Below are 14,390 nucleotides of genomic sequence, written 5' to 3' on the forward strand. Positions count from 1 at the left end.
ATAACATGAATCGTGATATCAGAATAAGAGACAGGGTGACAGTTGAATTGTGGAAATGTGTCACAAACATGGGAGGAGAAGAAATGCATGAAAAAAAGGAGCAAAGTTCCCTCTGAAGCTGATGTTTTGGTGGATTAATACGGGGAGGAATGCATGCTGGGTAGACAGTTAAACGACTCTTTGGACCAAGCTTGGTATTGAGGTGATAACAACACAGCTGAGCTAACAGTTTGTAAAAAGGAAAGGAAAATACACGACAAACAAGACAACTAGTGTCAGCTAGCCAGCAAGAGACGGCAGCCGGTTGCAATGTCTGTGGTCATGTTACAATGCAGGCGAGAGAAAGTGAAGGCTGATGGGATACAAGTGGAGGCAAGAGTGTGAGAGCACCACAATCATGCACTGATGTCACACAAAGACATTTTAAACCACTCATACTTGCCGTTATTTGGATTCTGTTGAGCTGCTGGATTTAGGATTCAGTGTGTGACCTAATCTTTATATGTGTTCATGCATGTTTCCCCTCACAGACCTGAACCTCATGACAGTATGTTAACAGAAGTGTGGCGTGAAGATGGATGGTTGAGTAAACTTACCATTTCTCTAGCATTTCTACAAAAAGACATATCAGGGTCTAGTTTCTCCAGAACAAAGTAGTTTCTTTCTTTCAGCTCATTCCTCAACGTACTGCCCTTGACGAGGTATACATGCGCCATGTAAGGAATGTTCCACACGCCCCTAGAAACAACAAGACAGGATCAGGAGAAAGGAAAGGACTGACTCTCTATGCATTCTAGAGATTATTTGTTTTAAACCCTGTGGACTTCAGGGGTAATTTTGAGGTCATTTAAATAATATATAAACTCATAAAAATGTTTTTTTTTTTTTTAAATCTCTTCAGCCTATTAACAAACAACTGATCAGAAACTAAAAAAATGAGGTGAAAAAATATCTTAACGGAAACAGAGCTCCATGTCAGGTAAAAATAAAGTATTTGAGGTTGCATTCTACCACTTTTCAGCTTATATTACTATCTAACAGTGCATCCTGAAAGAGTGATTCTTCTTTTAAAATAAATGTAATATTTAGCCAACACTGACTGAACTAACTAAACAAATGCCAGTCAATTAGCAATGAGTAGATGGATCTTAGCTTGGGAACCAAGGGATCAACAGTTCAAATCCTGGTTCCCTGCAAAAACTGAAATCTAATCAAGTGTTGATGTGAGATTTTTAGTAAAAAAAAGTCTAATTATTCATGATATGAGCCACATTAACATGACAATTACAGAAAAACAGTCTTATTGCAAGACTGCATGGATTACTTGAAGTTGCAATTCTTACATTAAGGCATTCTTATTTCAGAAACTTAACATTTTTTTCACCTCATTGGCATTTTTAATTTACTACTTACAAGCAATTAAGGCATAATTTTTCTCTTTAAATATCTTGAAACATTTAGATACAAATGCTATTTTTCATTAATTTATTCTATTTTTATTTATTTGCCTTATTTTTACTTAGTTTTTTTTTATATAATTATTACCACATTTTAAAACAATGGTCAGACAACAACATGTTATACTTGTTTTACTGTTTTTCCTCATTTCTGAAAAATGAATGTAACTTTGTCTGGCTCCAAAACACATTTAAATTTTGCGTTGAATAAAAACTTAATTAAAAAAAAAATATTTAGGAATACTTTTTTTCTGGATTTGTAAGAAGGGGTGGGATTATGGGTGGGTCCAGCAGTCATAGGTCCACCCACTTTTCTACAGGCCCACCTTTTTCTCTTATTTGTAAAATTTGCCAAGTCTGGCGATCTTTTAAGCCTGTTGGAAAAAAATCTAACTGTGTTATAAAACATTTAGCTTATGTTATCGGGGCAAGAGTAGAGAATGATTTTGGGAAAGACTGCAAACTTTTGTGTCTTATTTATCTGTTCTTAATGACGCCACCTTTACAGCCTATAATAAATGGAAAGCCGCAGTGGTGCAGCTCACTGGTGCATTAAAGCGCTACGTTTTGGTCAGTACCATGGAGAGCGATCTCAGGTAGATCCATCCAATGCGCAAAACCATTATAAGATTAAAGATTCAAGGTTTTTACATGCAGAAAAATCAAAATACTGTTCTTCTTTTTCAACAGAATAGATTAAAAAAATAAGAATAAAAATCTAAGAATGGGAAAAAATTTAACACAGAGACATTAAAATATGAAAATACAAGGACATAAGATAAAATTAATACATTTTAATTAATTTGTTTTTAAAATCTCTGGAATTGCACCCAAAGGTAATATGGAAGTGTACAAACTGATGTCCATTCTTTGAACTCACAGGCTAAAAAGTTTGTATGATTGTTTAATGAGGATTTACATCTTTGTGCTATCTGTTCACATTTTTAATCTTTTCAAACATATGAAAAAAGAAACTTCACAAAAAATCTGAAATCTGATCAACGTGTTTTCTTTCCATAGCTTAAGCTTTGTTTGTCAGAACTCAATCACTCCCAGGGCTGATTCTGGCCCATGTTGTTGCTTGTGTGTACTGGAAGATACAGCTCATAGTAGAAGCATCTTGATTTATTTATACATAATAAAAACATATGATTCAGTTTAGTCATGGCCACGCAGCGTAATCCACCTCTGGTGTCTGTGAGCCATAAAACTGTAACGCCATGCTGTACGTGGTTGTAATGCACTTGCACTTACACACGTTTCCTCTGCACAATGTCGACATAATCCTCTGAGCGAGCGTAATAACCATCCAGACTCAAAGCTCCCCAGAAGTTGGACCACAGCTTGCTGTGACGAGTGACAAGGGGGCCAATTATTTTTCTGTGGGGAAGAAGGAGACGAAGCGGAGAGATGGTAATTCTGTCAGAGTGGATAAAACTCAAGTGACATCTCACAGACATCCAACCACCTAATGTACTGGGTCTCTTACAGCCTGAGCCAGAGCGGTGCATTGATGAGATCAACCTCTTCTTTGAACTGTATGATAACCTGCCGAGTTGTGATCAGATTGTGGAGATCTGTGATTCAAACCAGGGCAGGACATTTTTCTGAACCTGATCCAGTAACAAAGGGTTGCAGAAAGCAGTTTTTCTGAACTCTGAATGTCCACGAATTTGAATAATCTTTCCACAAAATTTAACCAGCGGAGAAAGGTACATTTTGTACTATAAGACATAAACTTGCCAATAATTGAGCCATAAATGACAGGCTTGCTTGATACAGATGCAGCCTTGTATACTAATCTTTCCAACTTAGAACAGATTTGTTTTCTTCCCACAAGGAGAAATCTCATGCTGTCCTTAAATAATCCTAGAAAGGCTTTTACATTGCATGCCTCCAACAGGACGAAGTGCCACGCCACTGCCACATTACATTGAGTTTATGGGAAAGTTTCTGGAGAATCACGAGCTGCAAAAGGGGAAAAGGGTTTGCATGTTTGTTTTTTGCATAATGAAGACTGGCATTTCAGGGTTAGGGCAATTGACTATTCCACTCTTTCCATGTGGCCTCGGAAAACAGGAAGCCAAAGCGTCTTATTTTTAAACCCTTATTCGCTCGGCTGTAATGTTCCTGTGGTTTTGCCACTTGAGGGACAACTTCCAACAGCTCACAACAACAACAACCACCACAGCGCCTCATTGACTTGTTTCCAGTTTGGCTTCTCTTCAGCACACCGTATGATTACCTGTTCTGCTCGATGAGGAGCTTCAGCGTCTGTCTGTTGGTGAGCATCACGTCCGAGTCGATGCTGAAGTAGAAGTCACATGTGGCACCCTTACGGCAGAGATCCCTAATAAAATCGAAACACACACACACACACAGAAAGGAAAGTAGTGATTACTCAATTTGGCGCTGATTACAGTCAATGAAATACTTGGATGTAATCACAGAGAGTCAGACTCTCGCTGACTATCTTTAAGCTTCAGGCGGATAAATGTGATTTTATGAAGATTAGAGGCTGCTAATAAACCCGAGACGTCTTCATTATAGGGCTGTCCAAGCCAATACTTTTAGGCGTGTTGGGCTTTTGATAGCGTCTCTCTGATAAGACCTCACAGATTGAATTATCCCAGGAAGACAGATTAATGCTTAACTCAGAGCTATGAGTAGGAGTGAGCTCATGGGAGGATCCACGGAGACAAACTCCACCTGTGGAATTAAAGCTAAGAAAAAAAGACTTGACTGAAAATTGTCAAAGTATTAAGCAACAGAGGTGTTTTCTAGTTACTTCTGCCAAGGAGGTTGTGTTTTTGGGAGAGTGTGTTTGTATGTCTGCGAACAGCATAACTCAAAAAGTAAGTGACAGATGTTGATGAAATTTTCAGGAAATGTTCAAAGTGGGATAAGGAAGAAGTGATTAAATTTTGGAGGTGATACGGATCACCGTCTGGGTCCAGGATTTTTTTAAAGGATTCTTTATCATTGTGCGATAGGGCCGTTTTCACCATTGTGTATATAACTTCATGATAAATGGTCAGATTGCTTTGCAAAATTTGCAATATTCTGGATACTAAGACCCGGAATATGAAATATGTACTGGGTCATCATCATTTTCAACACTATCAGGTGACAAGTTATCGTACAAACCTGCAACTAACACCAAATTGTAGCAGACAGTCTGCTGAAAGGAAGTGTAACATTAAAGTAGGACTCAAGTGTTGCGTGACAATCACAATACCCTTGGCAGAGGTCTGTGCTTTTCTAGTTTAGGAATAAAACTGACACTTTTTTTAAGTTAAAGACCTGGACCAACAGATATGAGCTTGCCTTTTTTAACAAATATAGAATATAGAGTAACAGAAGCAACAGGTGTTTGATATAAAATTTTGAATAAGTTTAGGTATAAAAAAAGTCAATAAAGTTAGGGGGTCTGGGGGATTCTAGCCTTTCTAATATTATTAAGCTTTTTGGAGCATTTTGAGATTAAACTATGATGTACGAGGACTTTGTTTTTTTTAATACTAATTGGGACAGTGGGATAAGGAGCCTCCTCTGTTCTTGACTTTAAGCAGATAGTAACAACACAACACAATAATAACTTTAGTCTGGAGGAACAAATGAAAAATAGTCACATTCCTTTTACATAATATTAATTTTATATACAGTTTATATATTTAAAATGCATTAATGTGTTCCTCATTTTACTGTCATTGCTACAGTTGGAGCTAATTCCATTTACTGAACTGTAGCTGGATATCTTGTTAATTTCTGGGGGAAATTTTTTTGGCTGAGCTTTGATTATTCACAGGGCACTTGTTTGACCCACTCAGTTGTTAAAAGTTAAAAAAAAGTAAATAGTGCTAACTTGTTGAGCTAAAATTCCATGTAAGAATTGTGTTGTCAAATGGTCCAGTTTAAAGCTGTTTCATGTCGTGTGCTATGGTCACTCTGTGGGTGGGAGTGTGTCTGGCTCAGTGACTGCCTGCTCTGCCTGCATGAGGTAAAACTTTAACGGTAAACTCTGTCATGCTACAGATTGTTATTTACCTTGTATTTTTTCTTTTGTTGGGTAAATAAATTGCACACCAGAGTCCAAAATAAGAGTCCGGACATGACAGGCAGCACACACTGATGCTTGCTACTACAATAAAGGCCTCCTACATGGAGCAGACTTCAAGAAGCAGATCAAAGTTCTGACTGTAGCCAACACTGAAATGTCACACTGATACATAACCACACTTGTGTAACAGGATTCAGATAAAACTGACATTAAAGACAGCACCCGCTCCACTTTTTTCCATCCAAATCCAAATTCTGAAATCAACAAAAACCTGTTGCAGCGACGCAGAACTTTAATCCCTGTAAACACCTTTTTCATAAAGCCTATTGTCGAAATAAACACCTAAACAGGAGAAGGATGCATGAAAACCACTTGAAAAGACAAAATCTCAACATTTCTGGGCCATAACAGCAAAAAACTTCATATGGTTCAATGACTGCCTTCTTTAAACCACAACTTCAAAGAGATACTGCAGTTTAAACAGAGACACACATACATGCCCATGTTCCTGGCCTCTCCTTGGCTCAGATTTTCCTCTGGTCCCACAACCTTGAAGCTGTTGAACACGTTCCTGTTCTCCTCCCAGAATCTCTGGATGTGCTTCTCGTGGTAAACCTCCTGGATGGAATCACCAATATTAACCCATATAAATGTCATGTAAAGAGCCAAACGTGCTCCGTGATCGATATAAGGGGATCTTAAACCGCAGCTGCAGCTGCTGGCACTCACGTTGTTGTGGATAAAAAGGTTGAGTTTATCTTTGGGATAGTCCAGGGTCAGCAGCCGCTTGAAGAATTCAGGAAGAAAAGGGGTGGGCTGCTCGATGAATACTCCAACCAGCACATTTGGATACTCCTGTTTAGAACAGAGAGGAAATGAATGAGTACTATTTCAAACAAAGCAGCTTTATGACGGAGCTTTGTTTAACATACATCACTAAGGAATTTGAGACATAAACAGTATGTTCGCTCTCTCTGTTACTGACTCTCTTTGTACACGTATGGTGATGCAAACTCTCATTTCCTCTCTGGATTGCTCCATCTACAAACTGCAGCTCACTAGGTTTAAGCCAACACTACCTCTATGATAACTAAACTTAGCACAAAAAGTAAGAAAACTTGTGTTTGATAGATTATTTCTTTTATGTAAAAATGCTTCTTGTCTGTTACAGCAGCTCTCGCTTCCTTGTAAGTTTCTTGTAATTTTTTCATCTCTTTTTTGCATTTGGAGTGGATCATTACTTTGTATGATTCATTTGTCTTCAGTAATATTTTTACTATTTTTGCTCCTGTGTTTGTCTGGAGATCCTACATGTAACCATAGCTGCATTGTTCACATGTAAAATCAGCTGTTAGCAGCCTGTAGCATGTCAATGCTAACTGGTGCAAAGCCTGAGGATTTCCCACAAGGTGAGAAGAAGGAGGTGGGGACGACATGCTGGTTCTCAGGTGAGAGCTAAGAAGAGAAGACATGGACCTGTCCTTCCATCCACCATTAGTGGGAACGTAAGATCTATCTCCAATAAGATGAACAAGCTAGCCTTGCTAATCAGAGAGAACGCCAGACGGCAGAGTAGCATCATGCTATTCACAGACATGGCTAACGGAGCTAATATCAGACACCAATGCTGCATTGGAAGAACTTCACCTGATGTGAGCAGATAGGATACAGGAGACAGTCTGAACAGACTGCTGAAGAAGCTTAGTCCTGGACCCTGTGGAGGTGGAGGCTGGCTGAACTGGACAATGATGGACAAGCTGTCATCATTTATCTAGTTATGGCCCTTTTTGCACCTTCTATACACTTTCTTACTTTTGTTTTCTTGATTGCTGCTGTAACTCCTTTTGAATTTCCCTGCAGGAATAAATAGTATTTCCATTGTATTCTATTCTATTCTATTCTATTCTATTCTATTCTATTCTATTCTATTATACTGTTGGAAAGCCTGTTTATTTTCCTTTTTAATGGTGCCACATTTGCTCATATCAGGGGTCTGAAGTAGGGATTGGTACCGAATTAGGTACTTTTATAGGTACCGACCGAATTCTGTCAAAAGTACCGGGCACCGATTCACAAAAAATTAAAAGGTACCATGTTTAGGTACCTAAATGCATCCTTGTGACCATAAGGGAGTGGAAGAGTAGGTGTTTTTCCCCACTGGACATGGACATAGCATTGCAAGTTTATATATTGAATAATTGATATGTTAAATTGAGAAAAATATATATTTTATTATTAAACAAATAGATATTTTTTTAGCACATAAACACAAAAAAAAGTACCTAAAATTGGTACCGTTGAGTACCGGTATGGATTGCCAGGTACCGGGCATCGGTACTGTATTGTTTCAATTGTGTATGGTACCCATCCCTGGTCTGAAGCATGCCTAAACCTGGCCCATAATCACAACATATTATTTTGAGTAACAGGCAGAGCGGTGGTAGGATTTTGAGCAGGGGACCGACGGAAGCAGACACCTTTAGACTTCTTAAAAAGAATCTTAACTTTTAACGTAGACTGCCACGTGTAACTCCTCCAGGCAACAACCCCTGTTCAAAATTACTGTTCAGACACTAAAGGGCACGCAAGATATAAAGAGAAATACAGCAACAGACACAGAAGAAATGAAGAAACTTTTTCCCATGACACCAGCTCCAGCCCACACAGCTCAGTCTGGAACCCTGATCCTCTTGACCAGTTCACAGCAAAAGTCCTGGGCTGGGAATGAAAGGGGATTTGCTCCGAAACGTCTAATTTTCAAGTTCCGCAAAGACTGTGTTTAGGGCACAAGAGCAGGAACTCATGCATCTTACTTGTGTGACCATAAACTGTTATGGACATACAGTGGACAAGTAGCAGGAGAAAAGAGAGGGAAAAGGATGGATGAAGCAAAGTAAAGCATCTTTAACTGATTTAAGCAGACTACAGTAACAGCTAAAGCTTCAACTGAACAGAAAACAAGGCAACATTTAGCAGTGCAGGGCTCTGGCGAGCTCAGTACAGACAGTGTGCTGCCATGGGCAGGAAAACCAAAACCAAAGAACACCAAGAATCAAGCTAGACGGCCAGTGACCTGGTTTCACCCCACTAAGACCAGTCGTTCCACATGACCTGATCTTCCAGAACTCAGTCCCAGAAACACAGAACGGCACTGAGGAATTTTCACTAACCCGATCATTATTAAGAAGCAGCAGTTTTCTGGTACGTTCTCTAGAAGGTCACTGAGAGCATCTTTCACAGAGAGGCCTTTTATGTAGCTGAGTTTGTATTGAATCTGATCCAGTCACTGTAATGAAGCAGATTTATTTATAGAGCTTTCAGGAGGAATATAAACCTGCTGTCTATGTACAGTGAACACCTTGATGTTATTAAATAGCTGGGAGATTTTTTTTTAATCTTTTGAAGAGGTTGAACAAAGCTGAAATCTATTATCTACATCATTAATCTGCTGAGCTTTTTCATAATAGCTGGATTAATTGCCTGGTGTGACATTAATGGGAGAAAAAAAGCACAATCAATTACCAAGAGCTAAAAGTGTGGTTTTAAAAGCGCTTGTTTTTCCCATCAACAGAAGTTACGTTTGCTAACATTGTTGACAGAAGCAGCCACACAGTCAGAGACATTCTCTCTCCTCTGCCATTCCTCTGTCTATACGTCGCCAGGCTTGGCTGAACTCTGCGACAAATTTTCAACGTAACCACCGTAACTGACTATTGTGGATGAAACCCATACTGAAAGCCCACTAAAAGGCAGGCTGGCCGACAGTGACACCCCTTTAAATGAGCCCTTCTGAAAACCCCAGAAGCCATATCCTGCACCACAGCAGTGCTGGGCTTCCTCTTCCCCGAGGAGTTTCCCTGGCACTTGTGCTCTTTTAAAAGGGTCCAAAAGGACCAACAGGCACATAACCTATTTTGGTTGCAGTGTGTGAGTGTGTGTGTGTGTGTGTGTGTGTGTGTGTGTGTGTGTGTGTGTGTAGCACCAACAGTCCTTGCTTATCTGTCAGAACGGGACAAACCGAGCTCCACTCCTGCTGTCTAGACAAACACACGTGGTTTATACTGGAAGACAGGGTGATGTTTCATCCTTTCCTGTGTCCGCAAATACAAACTTTCCACAGCTGCTCTTGAAATATGGGACAGCAAACAGAAGAGAAAATGTCTCACTTTGAAACACTTACTTTTAACCGAGACAAATCCACAATGTCATCATCACAGTGACTACACCCATGCTCGTAGTTCCATGAGTTGGGGACATAGTTGCCTAAGTAGTTCAAGTACATCTGCAAATGAAAGAATGAAGAGCATTAGTCCCTGGTAGCAGAACATTAATATCAATCAAATAACCACAAACTTAAAAATTTTTTAGCTTCTCTTTTGAAACTTAACTGGAATACAATACCTTGGTTCATGACTTTAATAGTTTGATGAACGAAAAAAAACAGACGCAGGCACAATCAGCAAAGAACCAAGATGCTACGAATGTTACTTAAAATGAAATTAAGACTCATCTCTGTAGTAATTGTTTTTGTCTTCTCAGCAATCTTTGATTTTATCGTCACTTTGAGATCACAAATACCGACATCCAAATTTTGAAGTTAAAATAACATCATTGTTGATACCTGGTTATGCTATAGAAGACTTAAAGAGGGGGTCTCTTGCTTTTTTAGGCTTTGTTCGTTCCCTCCGCTATCCCTGTTACAGCTTTACATTACTACAGGGCTCCAAAAAATCTGGTTCTCAGCTTTTTGTCTGAATCGCTTTGTTTTGGCTGCTGTCTCTTTAAGGCTTCCCACTCCACGGACCTCCTTCCCTCTGATTGGCCAACCCTCTGTAAGCTTGTCAGGAGTAGAATTTGGTGTTTGAAGTTCATCTTTTCAACCTGTTATGAACCAGGCCATGATCTCCTTTTTCTTTCTTTCTTTTTTTTTTAAGTATAGACCATTCTGACAGATTTGGGGATTTCTCTAGCATATGAATATGAAAGATGAAGGATTTTGAAAATTTGCACAGGAACATGCAGGACATCCTGTATTGGTACTTTAAATCCACGAATAAACCCCTCTTTAAATTGATATAGCACCCATCAACAGGATACTTCATTTTTGGCAGTACTGCAGATTGATGCTATACTCTAAGTATCTTTAGAATAGAGTGTATTGGTATATTTGGTGACACAAAGAGCTCAAACATGTCTGGACTCCTTGGCATCCAAGCTGTTTTTACAAATCTCCTATCACATCCTTGGACACAATCTTTGTGTTTTTTCAAACAGATTGAGCCTGGCAAGATAACTGGAAAGTCACGAAAAAATAAATCCAAGCAAGACAGCGGCAACAGTAGAAACCACTGCTTTGGACAAGGATTCTCTGATCTACTATTTAGAGCTTCTCCTGCAGATGTTTGGGCCTCCGGGAAGAATGACTCAATCGTTTGTTGGATTTGGTTCGTTACCAAGGAGGACTAGAGGCAGACGGCGGGTGGTGGAGCAGTGGAGAGATGGCTGAATACAAAGAGAAGAAGCCTTTGCAGAGTGATGCTTTTCAGCTAGTGTTCGCTCGTTTTTCTAACACAAAGGAAAAGAAAAAATGGGACATATGGAAAAAAGAACAATAGCTAAGGTTTGGCACAATCTTCCCCTGGCCATGAATACCAGTTTGGATTTAAAAGACAGGGTTCTTGGCTGCTATAGCAGCAGCAGTAGTTACATTTCTGGGGATGTCTATGCATTGAAATGCAACTGTTCGCTATTAATCTTCAATTTAAAATCCGTACACACATTCCTACAGAAACCCATCTGCAAATGAGAGAAAATGAGTTGCTAATTCAGCCAGGAGCCGGTGTCCTTGATGAAAATCATTTACTTGAAAGATCTCATGCTGTGCCATATGCTAGGTGCGCCTGAGGCCATCATTTCTTACTCACTTTGGTGTTTCCGTTGCCATGGACAACCACTGGCAGAGAGTCGTACACAGTGTTTCTCACTCTCACTCGGTCTGTTCCAAACTTGAGAAGGACTTCGTCTGCCAAAAAAGGGGAACAAGAGACGTTACAGGCCAGGTTATGAAAATGGATTTAGCACACGAGCAAGAGCTTTGAAGGTTAACGACTTTGGAGGGAACGGTTCGCCAAGTCTGCACGAAAGTGCTGTGACTATCTTTCCCAGAGTGTGGGGAAAGAAATGCTTTTAAATGACCAGTTTTCTTTTTTATCTGTAGTGCCCCCATAAAACTTTTTAATCATTTGATTTATAACAACAAGATTAGCAAAGACTTCAACCATGGAATTCAGTTTCTCACCAACTGCCCCGTTCAGGTTTTGGAATATCTGGCACTTGTGGTCCAAAGTCATATTAAGAGATTCCTGAAAGGCACAAAACACATAGTATCTCAGTCATCCAAGAGATTTATTTTACAACCAAGTGATGGCGCTGGCTCAAAATACTCACTCTCTTTAAAGGATCCAAGTATATTTTAGTGTAGAAGAGCTGGTCATCATCGTTGTCATGAAGGTTCCACTGGGAAACAAGTCTGTTTATGTACGGGGCGTAGCCAATGATACCTGCAAGGAAATAACAGTGTGAACCACACATCCAGCCGAAAACTGTAGGGTTGAGAAGAGTTTACAAGGTTATATAGGCTACAACTGGCAGACTCTCTGCGACAATTATACAGTATCTGCTGACTTCATGGTCAGAAGTCCTCACTGAAGGAAGCCTGAACGCCTTCCACAGAGCGTGACTCTTGGCAACAACCCCATGCACTCTTGAAATGGGCTGGGACTTTCTCTTCCCACAGTCTGTAGATAGAAGAGGGTGCAGTAATGGGCAGCCAGCTCATGGTACAGTCTGTGCGACTATCTCACACCCTCCTTAAATGTACATTCTCATGGCAGTCTCCCCTCCAGCTATGCCCTGTCTCCTCTTTTTCCTTCTCTCGCTCCAGGACACTGACCACAGTAACAGATTGCAGGGTTCGGCTTTGTTGCTTGTCTGCGCCTCTTTGCATCCCATCAATTTAAAAAAGAAGTCGTGGACACTGTAAACAAGTCAAAGCGTAGACATGACATAATCTGGATGAAAGTTGAAAGGAAATCATGATATTTTATGGGACTCATATTGTCGGTTACGTCCCCGCAAAATGATGCCTTTAAAATCGACAGATCCCGGAGAGCTCTGGGAATTGCAGGCCTGCTTGACCCAGTGCCGCTGGAAAAGTTCAACATTTTGTTCTGCAGTAAACAATATTGTGACTGCAAACTCCTAGAAAACTCATTGTGTATTTATTTTAAAAAGCCCATTTAAAAGCTTTTGCAGCTGTTGTTGCTCACCGGTCACTGGCTCCTGCTTTCAGGCGTTCTTAGTTTTGTGAGTGAGCAGATTGGATAAATTTAGTTGAATAAACATGCACAGTCGCACAAACACCGGCTTTCTGTATCTCCATTCCTTCCCTGAAAACCAGCGTGCTCAGTGAAAGTATGTGTCCGTTGATCTGAAACATTATCCACTGCTCACATAAGCTTTCATTCTATAGGGACAAAACCAGCAATTTTAGACAAACTGTGGCACTTTGTGGAAGCCAAGACAAATCCACATGTCAAGTCAATGACAATGAATGCTAAAAACAGCCTCTGATCTATTGGACGCAGCTAAAGTTCAGCATGGGAGGTCAGAGCAGGCTGATGACCACAGGGAAAGTAGTAATTCTGTGTCCTGAAGACAGACAGGATACAGCTGGCCATGCCATGTGGATTATGCATGTGGGTGTGCTGTTATTGTTTCTCTATTGAGAATCTCTGGACAATTTCTCTACTTTCTTTCACAAGCTTTAATGTCTTTTATGCAGGGAAAGTTATTTAAGCCTGATGGTGCTCTGCAGTGCGAAGTTGAGGAGGTCAGAATAGACTGAAAGGGAACAAAGTCTATAGTTAAGATGAATCAGCTTCGGTCAGTTCCCATGCACTCGGACAGGAAATACCTCAAGGGGTGAGTCTACAGGGAAAAATAAACTTCCATTTCATTTAAAGAAAAAGTAATAAAAGTACAGTGGTTTTACATTTAAAACTAACACCAGTCTGTGCCCACTCCCTGAAGACACCACACCACTCTTCAGAACGATAACACTGAGGCTGTGCAGCTGCTGAGCTCCACAAATTCCAGTTAAGCCTGGAAGCCTTCAGAGTCTGACAGCTGACAGAGGAATGTAGAAATCTGAGTCCACTAATGAGATCAGAATATGGATGTAAAGAAGTAATCGAGTATTTAATTATTTTTCTTACACTTTTCCTTTAGATTTTCTATCAGATGGACAGATATATGGTCTTATACTGCAGCCAGATATCAGAGTGGGAGCCCTTTGAGGCATGTTTCAATGCCAATCAACTGGCTAAAAGTGTTGTCCCTTGAACAACAGCCTAGTTTGTTACTCAAAAAAAGCTATGAAATCAGTGTTTTAGTGTTGATACATGCTCCATAGCGCCTCCTAGTCTAGAAAACTCAGCCCCTCAGGCTACTTTAAGCAACGTGCCTGTATTTTTTTAAACATTGATTTCATGTCAAGCCCTAGAAAAAAGTATTTGACAACCATAGTGAATTCAACTGGGAGCTGGAAAATTTGACTTAAAGGTTGGATTTTAACAATGGGGTACAGTATTTAGCGAACCCATACCACAATTTTTTTTTTCTGATCATCCTCAAATTTGTTGGGTGTATACTGGACACATTGGCACATTGACACATTGAAGTTCGTAACAAAAAGTTACTATTGTGGTTGCTGTAACTCAATGGGCGTGGCCAGGAAAGATGGCCAAAGTTAATGATCTTTTCTGCAACATACAAACTTTAAAAACTCTTCCGTACAATGTTGAATTTGGACC

At 39.9% G+C, this 14,390-nt stretch overlaps 1 protein-coding gene across 2 annotated transcripts in view; it reads right to left on the minus strand.

The window, feature by feature from the left end:
* Positions 1-14,390, minus strand: part of plod2 (procollagen-lysine, 2-oxoglutarate 5-dioxygenase 2) — a 43,584-nt gene that overhangs the window by 8,473 nt on the left and 20,721 nt on the right. For both annotated transcript variants that reach the window (XM_074693882.1, XM_074693881.1), the window contains exons 5-13: positions 11,965-12,077; positions 11,816-11,879; positions 11,442-11,539; positions 9,698-9,799; positions 6,247-6,372; positions 6,014-6,135; positions 3,703-3,807; positions 2,712-2,837; positions 597-738 (exon numbers count right to left, since the gene is read on the minus strand). In XM_074693882.1, the coding sequence (XP_074549983.1) occupies positions 597-738; positions 2,712-2,837; positions 3,703-3,807; positions 6,014-6,135; positions 6,247-6,372; positions 9,698-9,799; positions 11,442-11,539; positions 11,816-11,879; positions 11,965-12,077 (998 nt within the window). The remainder of the gene's footprint in view (positions 1-596; positions 739-2,711; positions 2,838-3,702; positions 3,808-6,013; positions 6,136-6,246; positions 6,373-9,697; positions 9,800-11,441; positions 11,540-11,815; positions 11,880-11,964; positions 12,078-14,390) is intronic.

The sequence above is a fragment of the Halichoeres trimaculatus genome, unplaced genomic scaffold (genome assembly GCF_033239565.1).
Source record: "Halichoeres trimaculatus isolate MK-OKI-2021-1 unplaced genomic scaffold, fHalTri1.1 fHalTri1_scaffold_18, whole genome shotgun sequence".
In the NCBI taxonomy this organism is placed as follows: Eukaryota; Metazoa; Chordata; class Actinopteri; order Labriformes; family Labridae; genus Halichoeres; species Halichoeres trimaculatus.